The sequence below is a fragment of the Pezoporus wallicus genome, unplaced genomic scaffold (genome assembly GCF_028554395.1).
Source record: "Pezoporus wallicus isolate ANWC-B61680 ecotype Strahan unplaced genomic scaffold, APGP_CSIRO_Pwel_v1 contig_1181, whole genome shotgun sequence".
NCBI lineage: Eukaryota > Metazoa > Chordata > Aves > Psittaciformes > Psittacidae > Pezoporus > Pezoporus wallicus.
Genome location: NW_026641428.1, coordinates 5084756 through 5102390, shown reverse-complemented (window position 1 = coordinate 5102390; position 17635 = coordinate 5084756). Strand labels below are relative to the sequence as shown.

The 17635-nt window shown below is 53.2% G+C and overlaps 2 protein-coding genes across 3 annotated transcripts in view; one reads left to right on the top strand and one right to left on the bottom strand.

Annotated features, from left to right (window-relative positions):
* Positions 1-17635, bottom strand: part of METAP1D (methionyl aminopeptidase type 1D, mitochondrial) — an 83909-nt gene that overhangs the window by 11271 nt on the left and 55003 nt on the right. The gene's annotated exons all lie outside the window — the stretch shown is intronic.
* On the top strand, positions 9345-11526 carry DLX2 (distal-less homeobox 2). Of its 2 annotated transcripts, none has more exons than XM_057423905.1 (3): positions 9345-9766; positions 9998-10182; positions 10446-11526. In XM_057423905.1, exons 1-3 carry the CDS (start codon positions 9445-9447, stop codon positions 10758-10760), a joined length of 822 nt encoding a protein of 273 aa, XP_057279888.1. In that variant the 5' UTR covers positions 9345-9444; the 3' UTR covers positions 10761-11526. The 2 variants fall into 2 exon arrangements, with proteins under 2 accessions (XP_057279888.1, XP_057279887.1); XM_057423904.1 differs by having other exon boundaries at positions 9995-10182.

Genomic DNA, 17635 nt, shown 5'->3' with positions numbered 1-17635 from the left:
ATGAATGACAGGTGAAACACAGAATTCCCTTGTCCACCAGGGGCTGGATTGTTCCTGCCAACACAGCTGTGCTGGCACAAACCCTGTGGAAATGTGCCACCTCCTGGAAGAAAGCTTTTTTTCCTGACACCTTCCTACCCGTTCCTGCTCCTGGATTTTGTCAAGACTGGACCAGCTAACACAGAGGCTGAGAACCTGGACAGGCAATGTTCCCCACCCTGTTTTTCTTTCCTCAAGTCAAGTTGGCTGATGATATGGCACACATCTCTTCTGGACAGAGGTGACAGCATCCAAATACCTATTCCCACAGCAAGCTGGGTGCTGCTACATCTTGATAGCAGCATCACTGCATTCCTGTATTACACAAACACAGAATCAGAAGACCCATGCCAGCAATGTTATACTGTAGGTAAAGGCCCTGGGCCCACACCTCTTATTGCTGCCTTTTCCTAACTATTTACAGTGCGAGATATACAGAATGAGACGTAGTAAGTAACCTGGACCAAATGAGGCAGGAATGCTCTCTCCTGCCTCATTCCCACCAGGGAATGAGGAAAGAAGAGAATTCATAACTTCTGGGCAGCTGGCACTCTCACCAAAAACCTGCACTAATTAATTCCCATTCCGGAAGGGTATGTGTATGCAGGAAGATAAAAGGAAGGCAGCAGCCAGGGGTATATAAGAAGTATTATGAAGCAAGCATGCAACCCCACATACTTCATGTGTGGTATACTTCATGAAGGGCAATTATTCTTCCAATATGTGCAACTTCACATTGTTCAAGAGCAACTGTTCACAGTTCTTCAATTAAAGCACAAAATCCCGTGCTGGTAAGGGAGCCTTCTTCCGTGCTGCAGTGCACGTAGTGATGCAGTTACTCTTCCAGCACTAAGACCCATCCAACAGGTTTCTTAATCAGCAGTACTGCAAGATCCTTACAAAACCTGACTACTCCAAGTTCAACAGCCCAGTTGCCCATGCATCACATTCCCAGCCCACAGGTAGCCTGCGCACACTGTATTGCAACGCCAGCCTTTCAGCTCTGGAAGCACTGTAAAAATGCTATGTACTTGGTGATCAGCTTTCATTACTGGATCACTTCACATCAGCCAACATGAGAGTTGAAAGCCTAGGTCCGAGTCAAGATTTGCAGTCTCTGGATACATAAGGGTCCCATTGTTTTGAACACTGCTAGCCCTACTAACAACTCCATCACAGTTTTGTCTTTCATTCAAAGCTACTTCTGATGTCAGTGAACCGACTGACTAAGCAGGCAGGGGTAACAGTAGTATGAATCTTGCATATACTGGAGTGGATGATGGCATATGCCTCCTTTATAAAAATCCTTTCACACTGGTAATGAAAACCATAGATATAAAAAAGCTAACTTGTATTTCCACATAAACCACCCAGAAGGCATAGCTTGCTGGAAAAGAGAAAGTATTTTTCTCCCCCTGAGCAATTTCAACAATAAAAGCATATACAATCATATAGATTTGGGTAGCATGCCCTCATGGACAAGAACAAACACAGCCTGTATGTTAATTCACTGCTGCACTGCAAGCTTACTTCTAGAGCAGATCTTAAGAAAGTAAGTTCACATTCACCAACCCCCAAGGAAACACCTCTAGGTGAAAAGGCAGTCATCTGTTGTTTGCAACATAATTACTGTAGTTATTTAGACAAGTCTGCTCTACAGAGCTATTTAAAATAGGATAGGAAATCCAAGCCTGGGAGCTACCAGATAAACAGCACTGCAGAATGCTGCTGGTATTGGAGCATTCAATTCAGTAAGAAAAGGCAAGTGTGCCACTGATTCAAAAATGTAATTCACAGGTCCTGCACTACAGAAGGGACAGTCAGAAGCAAGTTGCTTGGGAAAGTAGAGTTTCCTCCTCAGGCTTTCTCAGAGGTCTAAATGGCCACATGCATATAAAAAAAAAAGTACAAATGAGAACATATGTCTGTTTGTAATCAGCATACAAAACCTCACTGCATGGATTTCCAGGCTCAACAGGCTACCCAAAATGTTATTTTTCCTCATCTCCAATACTATCTAACTTCAAAACATAGGCTGTGATTTTCAGAGGTGCTGAAAACCTGATGCAACTGAATACAGTTGCTGTAGCTATAAAGAATTCCTAAGGAAAACATTACTGCCCCAGCCTATGTGTAACAGCATGGTCTTGGAATCAGGAATGTTTTATGTTTTCACATAAAGTCCCAGCACTAACGTATTGCTCCTTATGCCCTACACTTTTCCCTGCGTATATCCTTGTGCAGCATCAGCCACAGTCTGGTCCATCACATAGGTCCATACAGAGTTTTGAGATGCATGTTTTTGGAAGCCAGGGTGTGTGTTTTGTCATCGTAGCTATATTCTGCACCTGCTTCCTTCATGGGTACATTTATTTCACAGAACACCTCCCTTCTGTTGAAATTAAACTACTTCCACAGCAGATTACCCTAACAGCCCCAAAACATTATTGTTACTTTTATTTTCACACCTTAGTTTATGTGATGCCACCACCACATTCAAGCCCCTAGATAAAGATTTTTTATTTTGCTTTCTTAGTTAACGTGCAAAGCAACAGTAGCAGACTTTTAAAAGTGGGACCAAAATTAACTTTCTGAATAAATTCTCAGTCTAATTTGAGCAACCAAATTGCATTCACATGGGATGAATAATTGACTTAAAAACATAAAATCTAGTCTTGTCCCCAGTCTTTGGCAGTTAAGAGAACTCGGACCAAAAGCAAACAAGCCAAGGAAAGCATTCCTCGTTTCCTTTCCTCATCAGACCAGATGCTAATTGGTTGTCCTATCAGTTAATAAGCACTGGGAATATGAATATGAATGCTAAACCTCCAACTTGTAAAATATCCCACTTAAGAAATGTATCAAGCTTTGCACTACAGAATGGCTTATCAGGATGCATCAGCATGGAACAGTGGGGACATCCTGTGGCCACTTAGATCCTTTACACTTGAATGTTCCCGTTATTATTTTTAATCCATTTGTTCAACTACTTCTGCAAATTAGATGCCAAGTCACTTAATAATGTGAGAGGGCCTGAAGGCAGTAGAATTTGCTTAGCTAACTTCCCACCTACCACTTTATCTAATTCCTTCCCAGCAGTTTCTCTGTTATACCTCAGTTTTCAGTATCTTCACCCAGGCTATACAGTTTCAAAGTTAAAAAAAGCTCAGAAGCTTGAGGTGGTCTATGTGGCAACACTAACCCCTGATAACCATTCATACAAATCAAAAGAAACATTCAAATGTAATTTATTTAGATGTAGAGCAATGTTCATAAAAGATGTGATTCTCAGATGTAGGCATTCTGCCAACTGGAAATATACTATCAGATGAAATACATGTGTAAAGCACATGCCAATATTGTAAGCTAAGCACAGGAAAATGAAAGGCCAGTAACTTGTGAATCCGAACACAGTTCCTTTCATCCCCTTTCCTCCAAGGAAGGAACAATTTCAGGATAGATATGTACACAGACTATGAGGCTGAGTGCTCCTCAGGCAACCCGCTGCCCAAAAATGCCTCTGTTTTCATATTTACATGATGGACTTCAGCCATGTAGCTTGAGTAAAAGGTACCCAGCCAGCTTATTGGACAGCTGTGACTTCACAAGTCAAGATCATCTCAACTCACTTATGATCACACTGATTTCACCACTTTTAAAAACAAAATTAACTTCAAGGACAATTCTTTCTTCTTTTTTTTTTTGTTGTTGTTTTTATGTGTATGCTTTCTTACTGTTGGAAAGAAGATTTTCTTTTAAATTTACATTTTCAATCAATTCACTATCTGTATTTAAGCTTCCTATGAGGGCTGAGGGTAGCAGTGCCAAATCTTAGAGCATATATGCAAGTGTTCCCATGAAGAGGCTCTGCAGTTTGCATAGCCCACAATTTAAGTCAATTTAGTGTGGCATTCCAGATGGAAATGCAGCCATCTAGGACTTGCCTCAAGTGTGTTGCAGCTGTATAATCCACTTAGGAGGTCTGTTCTTGAGCATATCTTCTATAAAGGAAAACAAACATCCCATCCTTTTAAGCAAGACATTCATGTTTTCCAGCAGGAACAGACCTTGTTATTTGCCAGTCAGAGGAGGTGTCAGCTCAAGCAACATGTACTCCATGCCTCAGGCAGTTCACTGGTGCTACAAATTAAAACTGATCCAACCACACTGAGGTGAAACAGCATTGTCCACTAAACCTTTAAACTAAAACCAAAGCAGTCTAGGTTCGTCTGGTCTCCATGTTGAACAGTTTGCTTAAACTGTGTTTAGACTGCACAGGTAAAGGTTATACAGATGTTACAATCAAAGCAAGAAAAAATCTGTTCTCCACTACCTGTGCAAAACAAGAACTCATAATGACACAAATGATCAACTCAGCCCGAATATGCTCCCACAAAATACGCCTCTCAGCTTCTCTCACACTTGTCATCTACAGCAGCATTAGAAATTACCTAATGATTCACCTTGAAAGTATTTTTCATGCATGCTCTTACTAAAGATTCTTTCCATCTAGATATTCATACACAAGACACTTTCCACAAAGATTTACTTACGGGCTGAACCCAAGTTTGCTCAAATCCACTATGAAATGGGCTCAAAACCAACTGCTCTGGAGTGTATGTGTACCTGTAGCCACCAGTGGCTGGTTTACAATCCCATATAACACTATTCAAAAGCTTACTTTCTAGCTGTTCTACTAATACCCTTCTATAGAGAAAAGGATATAGCCTTTGTCAGGGCTGTTACTTATGATACAGCTGTTAAAGAAAAAAGATCCTGGAAATGCAAAAGGTGGTCAGAACAGCCTGAAGGGCCCTACTTAAGCACTAATTGGGATTTCACATCCAGAAAGGAGGTGAGAGGGACTGTTTGGGCATGCTCTGCTTTATTCCCAAAACCCATGTGCTACACATGGAGGATTGCTGCTCTACTGCCTTCACATTCTGCATACAAACCCTCCTTCCCCCTTCTCCCCACATCTGTCACATAATTAGACCCAAGAATGTGCTGCTATCAGACACTCACCCCAATGCATCAAGCTACGTACTTCCTCAGTGCAGTAGAAGGAAACAAATGAGAAACACCTGTGCTAAACAATCCCAGACTAATCCACTATTAAAAGTCACAGTTTGTGCTCTTGTCTGCAAAGGTTTCTACTGACGATTCCTCTGCAGCTCAGCACCTTTCTTCACTGAGAAAGATAATCTAAGGCCAAGTCATCTTAATAAACAACTCTGAAAGGATTTTACACAGCCCATGTCTCCTATCATGCTTGTATAAGCTCTTCACAACAAGGGGCTAAGAAAGGAAACCTTGGGGAGCCACACACAGGGGCATATTCTTCCCAGAAGAGTTTTGTGGGTTTTGGAATGAAGTAATCTGATGCACAGATGGATGAGACAATAAACAGTTTTAGAGAGGAAAACGATAATGCTGGTTCTGAAACTAAACACAGCAGGTAGCAAGTGTCCGGATGGGTGTTGAAAAGACTCATACTATTCTCTAAAAGCTGATACACTTAATCCCTTAGAAAAGGAAGATTTAACTGTTACCATTTCTCTGGAGTATAATACCAGATCTCATAGGTACAATGCAAGCATAAACCCTTTTCGTGGCTTCATCTGGCACGTGATTTAAACAACCCTTCTATTTTGAAGACAAATGCTCAGGACTATACCACGCATTGTATCACCATAAATCCACTGGAAATCATTTCCCACAACCCAGAAAACAAATCTGTACTTCTTAATGTGCCACTGCAGTAGACTACTGTCCAAGCACTTTTTTGCAACATTATCAGAAATAATGGGCCCATTTCCCAAGATTCACCATATTCCCACTGAAATAAGCAAAATGGTTCAGGCAGATGTGGACCATAATGGACAAAATAGTATTAATTACAGTAGATTAAAAATTAATCTCTTAATGCTGAGTGTGGTTCTCTTTAAGTCAAACTTGAGATAAAACATCATGGAACAGCTTGCTCTGTTGATCCCTAGGTTAAATCTATACCATATGTAAAGACTGAGGATGCCACCCTTTAACCGCTTTCACATTTTTGTCAGATGAAATCTGTTTTAGGAAGAAAATAATAGAAATAATAGTTAATTTAAAAAAAAATGAAATATACTGAGCAGAAGTTACTGTTGCCACTCTATGGGTCATATACAGCGACCTGTTAAAAAAAAACAAACAAACAAACCACCAAAAAAATTAATACAAACTGGTCAACTGGAGAGCCGGACCATCTTGAAGGCTGATGGTCCTTTCTTGTGTTCATACACACTGTGTTTAGCATACTCAATAAATAAAATATATCCACAGTCCTAGCAGCATGAGGATGCTTCCAAGACAAAAGTCAACAGCAACAGAGCCAGGTCATTGTTTTGCAACCTCTGGCAATAAGTGCTGTGCATTTATAAAAACCTCATTACCAAAACTTTTGAACACTGAGCCACTCTGCCATGGGAAGGCAAGCATCTTTCTCCCACATGCAGCTGAATAACTATGGTCCATAACATAAATATTTTGCATCACCCATACATGCCTTCTCACTGGACACAAATAATAACACATGATCTATTACACAAAAACCAAGCAAGACTGCCAGATAGTGATAGCAGGTACACAAAACACTCCTCCTCTCCTCTGAGCTTTACCTCATGCTCCAGTCTCCATGGGTCCTTTCTCATTACCCATCTTCTGGACAACATTCATAATTCCCAAAACAGAGACAAAAAAAAGTGGAATTGAAATTGTTAACACAACATGAGGACACAAAATCATATGAACGCAGGGCAGCCTAATGCCATTATTCTTTTAAGCTCCTCGCTAATAACAAGACTGATTCAGAGGAGTGTGTTTTAAAACATCCATGGTAATCGAGTTTTCTCTTACCTAGTACAACCCTTCCTCCTTCCATCCTGCTGCCTGATGCCTTCCTTCTCTGCCCCATAACCTGTTCATCTTCACAGCCTGGAGAGTCGTGCCCTTACTTACACACGTTGGTCTTTCAACCAACCACCTTCCTCACAAGCAAAGTCCAAACAAATAATAATAAAATCAGATCTACAAGATCAACCATGTGAATGCGTGCATAAGTAACTCCTCAGTGATCATTCCAGCAGAGCCTGCAACTCCACACAGGCAAAATAACTGCAAGAACAAAGCCGTCCAAGCAGCTACCATGTGACAGTTCACTTAAATTCGTGAGCCCTGTGCTAACTTATGAGAAACAACTTGCATGCAAAAGATTATTGATATAAGCTGAAGTAAACAAAATTATGCCCTTTGCTTTTTGTGTAAATCACCATGCACATGCGCAGGGCTGTATAGCACCAAAATAATTATTCTAATTAAGAAAAAAAAAACACCAAACAAAAATTACCAAACAAAAAACACAAACACCTTTGCCATATAGCAAAACAAATTTCAAAGAAAGTCATTTGCATTAAGTCCTCAGAACGAGATAACATAAGGTAACATGTCCTTTCTCCTCTGTATTTTGCATGCTTCAAAATGTGACTAATGAAGAGCAGCCGACTGCCCTCATCTCTGCTGCCCACCATGACATGCTATCTGCCCCTTCCTTCTCCCCCGTGCCAGTCAGGGGAGAAACGGTAGTACAAAGACCTAACTTGGGGCAGCAGTAAACTCGGACTGCGGATTTTATAAACCAGCTTTCTTTTGCATTGAACACCACCTATGTCTTGAGAGAGGCAGCACCACACGAGCTCACAGGTACAGGCACCCTGCCCTCTACGTATCCCGTGCGCTTTCCCGGCCCGGCCCCAGGACCCCGAGGGCTCCACTTGTCCCGGCAGGGCCCGGCTCCAGGTACCGGCGCCAGGCACTGCCGGTGTCCCTCGGCTTCTCAGCACGTCGCTTCTTGCGGAGGCTGTTCCCGGGCTTAACGGCGACCGCGCCGCTTCCCGCCGCCCCGCTCCCGGACCACCTACCACCGCCGGCGTCTCGGGGGCACGGCCCCGCTCACCTTCGCCTGGCGCCCTCCGCAGCGCCACCGCCCCGCCGGGCACAGACCGACAGGCTCCAGCCGCGCCCCGCTTCAAAGCGACCGCGGCGGGGCCGCGGCCGGGGCGAGGCCGCCCCGCGGCAGGGGAGGGACACCCGGTACCGGCACCTGCGGCGGGAGGGAACGGCCCCCACAGACACAGCCGTGGAGAGCGGCGGCGAGCGTGAGGAGGGCTCCTGACGGTGCACGCGCCGGGAGCTCGCGAGGCGGGGGCATGCGCGGGCTAAGCGCGTCTTTCGGCATCCCCCCCCGAGTGCGGGGGAACGGGCGGGAGCGAGAAACAGAGTGTGAGACACCGAATCAGCCCGGGAGCCGTTCCCGCGGCCCTAGAACACCACCCGGCTGCCGAGGGTGCCCCGAGGGGCTGCCCCCGGCAGAGGGCAGCGCCGCCGCGCCCAGCCGACACCCGCCCCTTCGGCCGGCGCCGCTCTTGGTGCAGCCGCCCGCCAGCCGGGACGGGGAAGAGGACGGGCGGCTGAAGGGGGGTGCCTGGTACAGCCGTTCCCACAACAAGGCGCCGTTAGTGGCTTTCGCGTGGATGGACGCCCCGTGGGTGCCACTGCTAGCAGCTGCTGTGTGAAATACGCCCGCGTGTGTACCCCACGGAGTGTCGCCTCTCCGCATGTAACAGCGCGGAGGTTTTGCAGGAAAGCCCTGCCACCCTATCATGTAGAGAGGTGCTGCTCTCTCGCTATGTGGCCGATCCCCCAGGCCCAGCACAGCCGTCAGGAACCCCCAGACAGGGTTCCCCCATCTCCGCTTGTCTCTTGCCGTTCTACTGGCGCCCGCAGCGCCAGCGCGGAAATGCCGCTGACGGCGGGACGTAAGCTGCTGGCCTACGAGCGGAGGCACACACCGGGCAGAGAGCTGTCCCGAGCGCTCGGGGGTGAGGGTCGGACCGCCCCATCGGACCACGATGCGGCCAGCGGTGGCGACGGAAGGTGGTATGAGCCGTAAGACAGGGCCAGGGCTTGAGCCGGTCCGTGGCACCGACCTGCCTTGCTCAGGGATCGACTCCGCTGCTGTTCATGCGCCCGGCGCCGCTCCCATCCCGCGCCCTGCGAACCCGCGGGGATACGGCGCGGCCGGGTACCCCATTGGCTGTTGCTAGGTGACGTGCGCCGCGCCACGTGACCGGTGTTAAATGCCGTCCCGGCGACGCGCGGCGCCGCAGATCCCGTCCCGCTGGCGGCGGCGGGAGCGCGGCTGCCCGCCCCGGCCTGGCCCCGCGGGTGCGGAACGCAGCACAGCACAGCACAGCACAACACACAACGCAACGCGGAGAGCATGGTGGCGCGGCCCTGACCGCCTCTCCCCGGTGGGGACGGCCGCGGGACGGCGGCGGCCCGTGCCCCGGCGAGAGGGGGAGAGGGATGACCGGGGTGCTGGAGAGCCTGGTGCCGGACATGCACGCCAGCCAGATCTCCGCCAGCAGCTACCAGCACGGTGGCTTGCACAAGCCGCAGGAGTCCCCCACGCTGCCCGTCTCCACGGCCACCGACAGCAGCTACTACAACAACCAGCAGCACGGGGCTGCGGGCGGGCCGCCCTACGGCCCGGTGGGCCCCTACCCCTACGCGGGCGGCGGCACCGCCCCTTACTCCACCAAGGCTGGCTACGACCTGGGCTACGCGGGTGCCTACGGCTCTTACGGGCCCTACGGCAGCAGGACTTCTCCGGCCAACAACGACTCCGGTACGTCCAAGACCCGGGGTGCAGCTCTGGGGAGCTGGCGGGAGCCGGGCGGCCACTCTAGGCCCGGCGATGAGGCTGTCGGGGCTCGGGACACTGGGTGGACCGGGAGGGCGCTCGTCCCCGTCGGGCCGCCTCGACGGGGGGGGGGGCGGTGATGCCGCGTTGCGGGCAGGGCTCGGGGTGGCGGGAGAGCGCCTCTCCTTATCGGGGCCGACGTTTCTGCCGTAGCAGAGAAGGAAGACTGCGAGCCAGAAATCAGGATCGTGAACGGGAAGCCGAAGAAAGTGAGGAAGCCCCGAACCATCTACTCCAGCTTCCAGCTGGCGGCTCTGCAGCGGCGTTTCCAGAAAACCCAGTACCTCGCCCTGCCCGAGAGAGCGGAGCTGGCGGCCTCCCTCGGCCTCACCCAGACCCAGGTAGTGCTCTCCCGCCGCGGGGTGCCCCGCCACTCGTCCTCCGCGGGATCGGATGGGGACGGTTGGGGGGGGGAGGTGTGGATCCGACCCGCGGCGCCTCGACAGCCTCGGGACGCCAGTGCGGGGGAAGAGTCTGCGCCGACGAGGCAGCGCCGGGTCTGCCCAGGGCTGCCAAAGCTGCTCCTCCCTGCCCCGCCGCGGGCGGCCCCTGTGCCGGGGCGCCCTGGCAAGGCTGCGGCCGCCTGACTCCCCTCTTCCTGCAGGTGAAGATCTGGTTTCAGAACCGCCGCTCCAAGTTCAAGAAGATGTGGAAGAGCGGCGAGATCCCGGCGGAGCCTCCCCCCCGCCGCAGCTCCTCGCCGCCACCCCCCACCTCGCCTCCCACCTGGGACTTCTCTCCGCACCCGCGCACGGCGGGCGGCACCGGCTCCGCCAGCCCCAGCCCCGCCGCAGCTTTCCTCGGGAGCTACTCTTGGTACCCCCCGGCGCCCGGCGGCCCCGGGCACCTGCCGGCAGCCGCCCCCCTCCCGCAGCCGACGCAGCCTCCGCACCACCACGGCGGCAGCGGCATTTTCTAGGCGCCGCAGAGACTTTAGCCCGAGGGGCTACTGAGGCGCAGCACTGGTGTTTTGGTGAAGCCTGGCTCCGGCCGTCCAGGAGGAGAGGAACCGGGTGTCCGCGCCCCATCCGTTGCTCCGCCGGCGGCGAACCCCGTGTGCGCTCGGCCCCGCGGGGTCAGCCCTCCCGCCGCCAAAATAACCATGCTGCGGAACAAGTACCCAGCTCCCCTCCTGCCGTCCTCCTTCCTCCTCCCCGGCTTCTCCATCCAACCACTGGTGCAGAACTTTGGTTAACTTTTTTATTTTTTTAAAGTCGCTAGGTGCCTTTGCGGAAAACCTCACGTTAATGCTGGGGATTAAAGAATAAAATGTTAAAAAAAAAAAATAATAATTTTATATGTAGATTTAAGACAAGAGCCTCCCGTGGATAAGTTAACCTTTTTAGCCGTGATCGAAACAGTCCGGTGAGGGGGCCCGGTCGCAGGCGGCTGTTGAGGGGGGATTTCCGCCCGCGCGGTGCCTCCGGGCGGGTTTCGTGACTCGATGGGGCCTCCCCGGGGAGGGCTCCGAGCCCACCCCTCTGCTCAGCCCCCCATCACCGGCAACCCAGTCACTGGCCCTGCCCCTGCGCCGTTTGATGTATAGAGTCGTGGAAAAAAAAAGGGAAAAAGGAAAAAAAATAAGGGGGGGTATTTTTGGTTATTTATTATGGAGAACTTAAACACTCTTTTATGTTTCTTTTACAATAAGAAGAGATTATTTAAATAAATTATTGTTTCCATGGTGCCCGCTCTGAGTTTCTTTGGGAATGGGGGAGATTGGGGTGTCGATCTGTACCCCGGGGCTCACTGGGGGTGTGAAAAGCTACGAACCCTCTACCCCCTCCCCAACGCAACTGTTGCCGCAAGCCGGCTTCCTCCCCCCTTCTTCCCTCTTTTTCCCGTCTACAGTAAAATCTCGCCCCTGACAGTCTTCTCGGCGAGGCCATGAATCACTCAGCGCTCCCGGCAGCAGCCCAGAGCCGCCCCCCCGCCTGCTGGCGCCAGCCACATTTCGCCCAGGACTGACTCCTGCCTCCTCCCAGCCGGGCCGGAGGGCTTTGGGGCAGGGTCGTGTCCGGGGACCGGAGTTCTCCTGCAGCCGGTTCCCTGCCGCAGCCCTGCCCCGGGGAAATTTAGCCTCCCCCTCGCCGTCGGTAGCACCCAGGCCGGGAGCCCGCGTGGGAGCTTTGGTTGGGCCGGAGCTGGTGGGTGCCGCCGAGCCCCTCTTGTGGCCCTTCGAGTGCTGGAGGCACCGGTTGGGCCTCTTCTGGATGTGCTCCTGAAGAGCTGGACCCTCCAGTACGTACTCCTCTGGGATGTAGCCCTCCAGGCTTCACCCTTCATAGCTGAACCCCTCTGGATGTAACCCCAGAGGGCTGGATCCCTCCAGGCTGCACCCCCTCCAAGTTGCAGCTCTCCGGGATGGAGAGGGCTGACCTCCCCGGATCGTAGCCCTCTGGGGGACCCCATGCCCCTCCCTGCACCCCTCCAGGCTGAGCCCCTTTCTAGACTGCTTTCCTCAGGAAATGCCCCCCCATCCCCAACCTGTAACCCTGACGGGTGTAAACCTCTGGTCTGCACCCCTGGAGGTCCCGGGGTCTGAAAGAAGAGAGCTGGGAGGGGAATCTCTGCCCCTTGTCGCCCCGAGGGTCCCGCCAGCCTGGGAGGGTGTGGGGGGAGAGGGACCGCTGAGGAGGATCGCGCTGCAGACAAGATGAGGAAGTGGGCCAGGCCAGCTCGCCCGGGGCAGGGAAGGTGCAGCCCGACCAGGATTCTGCCGCCGGGCTTCGGCATGAGGAGCCCGGGCAGGGCAGGGGAAAGTGCGGGGAGGGCACAGGGGATACGCTGGAGCTGGGGTCCGGGAGGGTGGGTTGCTCCTGACGGCTTGCGAAAAGCTGGGGGGCGAGGGGAGGGGGGAGCAGAGGAGCGAAGGAGGAGTGAGGGAAAGAGAGGAAGAGGGGGGTGGAGGACGAAAGAGGCGGCCGCAAATGAGGCGAGAGGAGGGAGCGGGAGAGACAAAGGGGGAAGAGACAGCTGCCCGCCAGCTCCGGCACTGCCCCGGCGGCGCGGACGGGGAAAACACCCCAGAGCCGCCCGGGCAAACAGCGGCGCCGGCCCGTCCCTCACGTCTTCCCTCCGCCACTCCCGCCTCGGCGACCGCGGAGACACACCGCGGCAGCGGCCTCGGCCGCTCGGTCCGACCGGGGGGAAGGAGCGGCGGGCGGCGAAGCGGGGGAAGCAGCGGGCACGGCTGGGGCGGTGGGCACGGAGCGGGCTGGGTGGGGAAAGGAATCGGGACCGCCTCCAGAGAGAGGGGCACGCGTGGCGAGGAGCCCACAGCCCCGCGAACTGGCAGGGGCTGTGGTCGCAGCAGCGCGTCGCGGCCCCGGGAGGGATGTGTGTGTGTGTAGGGTGTCTGGGACCCCCCTCTGCCAAATGACAAGTTTTACTAAACCGCTCGTCCGGGATGCAGGAGAAAACCGTGGGCCCGGGGCACGGCCCGGACGGGGACAGCCAAACCTCCCCGCCACCCCGCCCCATCGTTTCTACAGGCGCTTCTCGCTGCTAAATAAACACACACACACACCAAACACCTGCCCCTCGTCCCCCAGTCACCTCCCCGCCGTCCCTCCTCGCCCATGGACTCCGTCCCGGTTCAGCGGTGCGCTGCGGAGCGTGGCGCAGCCCCATGGGGTCGGGCAGGATGCCGACAGCGGCGGGGGGTTCCCGGGGAGGGGGACGTGTATCAGCGGTCCGGGAGCGGAGCACCCCGCCCCGGGACTGGGAAGACGGCGGCCCGCCCCTGTTGCCCCCCGCGCCTTCCTTCTCCTGTTTGGTTATTACTTTATTACTTATTTATTCGCATTTATTCGCTGCCCGCTATCAGCGGCTCTCCCTGGGCTGCTCGCACCTGGTGTTTATGTGAGTGAGGCTTTTTGAGCTTCACCCCGCAGCATCCTCGCAGCTTCCGCAGCCCTTCCAGGCTCCTCATTTCTCCCGCCGCCCGCAGCGGCTCGGGATGCTGGTCACAGCATGCGGAGGGGATGCACACCAGCGCGCCGCACCTCCAGGTGCACACGCATGGATCTGTGCGTGTTTGCAGTCTGCTTTCGCATGTTCTCTTTTCCTGTCCGATAGGACGGGGCGGGCACCGCTCTTGAACCAAGTGCCCCTGCTCAAGGCGGCAGCTACGCGGGGCTCGGCTGCCCGGGGCCGGGACGAGCAGCCGAGGGGCTCTCCCAGCGCATCCCCAGCAGTCCACGATGGGTTGGGGGCGGGTGGGACTGGGTCGATTCCTCTCCACGTCCCAGCGCCACCGCCTTCCTCTCCCTCTGCGTCGGGCCCGGCCCCAGAGACGGGCGGCTGAGGGGGCCGGTCCCGGGGGGCTACCGGGGTAATCGTGGGGCTCCGCGGGCAGCGTGGGCCGGGGGGGGCCGGGCAGGCAGCCACCGGGCGAGGGGCACCCTGTGCCTTCCGTCTCACGGGCGGGGCCGGCCGGGCTTGTGCCGTGGGTAGGCAATTTACTCATTTGCCCGGTGAAAAGAAAAAGCACGAGAAATTAAATTAAAGCGGCTCTGGCAAAAGGAGTTATTTGAGGCATGAATGTCTCCCCTAAAGCTGCAGCAATCATGTGGCATTAGACACTTCCGGAATCCTATAGCCAACTTGAAAAATCCCAGACCCCTTTTTTCTCTAATTTTTGCTCTGATCTGTAATTTTATCCACATTTGCACTAGTTTGAGCATTCTGGCTCTCCCATCTGAAAGCCTGCAATTACTATATAATTCTTCGCAATTTCACATGTCCTAATATGGACTGTAATTTTTGCGCAAGACAATTTCCTGCTATTTCAAGCATCAACATTGTCAAAGTTGTATGTACATAATAAATGGGAATATCAATGCATAGTTTTTAGCATAACATCTTGACTCCTCGATAATTATATCCGTTCGGAGCCTACGCAGAATTAGCCTGAATTGCATGGTAACTGCTGCTGCTTTAAAATTTTTAAAAATTACTCATAATTTTCCCAAAGATTACCAAGATCTCGAGTGCACAATGTCATCAGCGTAATGAAGAGTAAACATTTATGCTAATAATCTGCAATTTTTTTCATCAGCTATAAAGACAGAGGCTATATAGCAGAAAATTTCAGTCATATTCTGCAAGAGCAGAGCTGCAAAAAGGCTGCTGCTCTCGCTCAGAGGCATGTGCATCTCTGGGGGATCTCGATCCACATTTGCACTCTCAGGATATTATTATTGTGATCGGCTTCTTCTTCCTTTCTTTTTTTTTTTTTTTTTTTTTTTTCCCTCTCTTTTCTTTTCTCTCCGCTTTCTTTCTCCCTCCCCGATCCTCTCCCCCTGTCTTGCTCGCACACTTTCGCTCCTGTAACTTTCTTAGCGAAAAGCCGCGTCCGGTCCTTTGGTGTGTTGTAAAGCAAAGACTTGTGCCCAGAGCCTCAGGGACTGAGGCGGCAGGTAAGGGGGGCGACACAGGGGCTACGAGAGGTAGCGCACGGGGCGCGACGTGGATGGGTGCCCTGCGCGGGCCGCGGAAGGGGGGGGAAAGCAACTGGCCCCGGCTCCGCCGACCCCGGCTCCTGCAAAACTTCCCGCCGGCGGCGCCGGGGCGAGGGGCGGGAGCCGGGCGCCGGGCGCCGGGCAGGGCAGGGGGGATGCCGCGCCGGGAGCCGAACCGAGCCGCGGAGCGGTGCGCGGGCAGAGCGGCGCCGGGGCGGAGCGGGGGCACTCGCCACCCGGCGCTTCCGAGGGGCCGCGCTCTGCCGCCGCCCCGGCGCGGTCGTTCTCGGTGGTGATTCCGCGGTGTGCGTTTGGCCGTTCCTCGCGAAGGGGAGCGTTACTGCCCGGTTCCGAGGCAGGAGCTGCGCGGTGGCCGTGGGGGGGGGGGGGAGCACCGGCTCTGGTGGGGGGACACATGGCACTTTTTCACCGGCGGGAACGGGGCAGGCGGGCGGCGGAGGGGGAGAGGAGCGGGAATTTCTTGTCCCTCTCTGTCAAACGAAGGGAGCATATTCCGAACGCAGGCGGGCTCGGGCTCCGATACTTGATTCCCCCCCCCCCCCCCCCCCCCCCCCCCGCAGTTTCAGGGGCCGCTCTGTGCTCTGCAATTAGATTGACACATGTACAACATCCCCAGCCATTCAAGGGGCTTTGCAGGGACACTCCAAGGGGATTTTTTTTCTTTTTCCTTTTTCTTTTTGGGTGGAAGATATTAAAGAGGTATCTGTTGTTTGGCAATTTTGCTAAGTCTGTCTTCATTACTTCAACATTGTGCATTTGCTAATTTGGAAGCCCCTTCCTATTGACAGCTCTGCTCCATACACCTGCAAGCAATTTGCAGAGCTCCAATATAGGAGAATTGCAGAGATGGCAGCTCGCACCTATTTTATGGTGGGTTTTTTTTCCCTTCGCTTTTCTCAATGCACAGCAAATTTGGCTTTCAGTGCGTTATCTCTTTTGTTAATGCAAAAAGATTCCCTGGGCGAAAAAATTGCTCATAATTACCAGAGAGATGGGGAAACTGCATTAGAATAAATAAACCTGAAATTACTGTAATTATGTTGTGTTTGATGGGCTCGGCTTGTAATCAAGAAGAGAATACAGTGAAATGATGCTGACCCTCTTGGGTTTGCAGCTGTACGCGCACTTCGGGGTCTTTTTTTGCAAAAAAAAAAGAGTCATTTTGATCATCATTAAGCTGTGTGTAACCTATTTCAGAAGTGTTTGAAAATGAGGGGCACTTTTTTATTTTTTTTCTCCCCAACAAGGAAAAAATATATCCCAAAATTACATTTTGCCATTTACAGGCTCATCCATTGAGTTTTGTTTGCGGGGTGACGATTGTTAAAGGTATAATATTAGAAATCAGGATTTAAACATTGTAATGAGGTATTGTTTCAATATAAGCACCTTTGGATTATTCATAGTTTAATTAATATTCTCATTATGAAAATCTTCGAATCAGGTATTTGATGAACTACTTGTCAGCAACAAGGCAGAATTAATTAGGCCTGTATTGAGATTAACATTTTCAAATGTACAATTATAATAGCCTCTAACTCAAGACCGCCTCGCTGAGAGAAAACTAATAATTTCTCTATTTGAACTGTTAGCAAGACGTTATTGAATTAGGGGAAGCCAATATATCTTTAAAGCTCTCCGAGCTGCTTGACCACCCCATTTCTCTCCGGTCAAAAGAAGTTTGGTCTCTGGCTGCAGGCGCCTCAGAAGCTGCGGGTCCCGGTGCGCGGCGGGGCTGCAGAGCCGCTCCAGCTCCGCTCGGGGCTGCGGGGTGCTCGGGACAGGGGCTGGGGCCGTGAGGCAGCGGGAAATGCAGCTCCGGGAAGTGTTTTCGGGACCGAACCGCCGTGGGCCGCCGCGCCGCATTTGCGCGCCGGGGGGGATGCTGCGCTGCAGCGCATCAGCCGTGCGCAGACTCCGCGCACTGGGCAGTGGGCGCGGGATTCGGGGAGGGTGCGGGTTGCCCTCCGGTTTGCCCTCTCCGCGGAACCTCCGCTCCGGACAGCGACCGCTTCCCCTCCGCTCCGCAGCTCTTCACTCCCAGTAGCGCGGGGAGCGGGAACGGCCGAGCCCGGCGCTGGGGTATCCGCTGCGGCCCCTGGACGGCTCCGCCGTCGAGCGGATGCACGGCCTGGCTGCCGTGGCCGACGCCGTGGCGGTCCCGTCCTGCCCGCGCCCGCCTCCCGGCCAAGGAGTTGTTCCCGGCCTCTCCGCGGAGGGTCCCGTGGCCCATCGCTACGTCCGCCGCCGGCTGGCTGGGTCCGGCCGGAGATACCGGGATCCGGCCGCTGGGACAGAGGAGGCTGTC

What these genes read in the sequence shown, in the direction of transcription:
- DLX2 (XM_057423904.1), top strand. Translation starts at nt 9,445, where the DNA reads ATGACCGGGGTGCTGGAGAGCCTGGTGCCGGACATGCACGCCAGCCAG. An exon ending in TCCGGCCAACAACGACTCCG is followed by an intron (nt 9,767 to 9,994) that starts GTACGTCCAAGA and finishes TTTCTGCCGTAG; the next exon opens with CAGAGAAGGAAGACTGCGAG. An exon ending in TCGGCCTCACCCAGACCCAG is followed by an intron (nt 10,183 to 10,445) that starts GTAGTGCTCTCC and finishes CTCTTCCTGCAG; the next exon opens with GTGAAGATCTGGTTTCAGAA.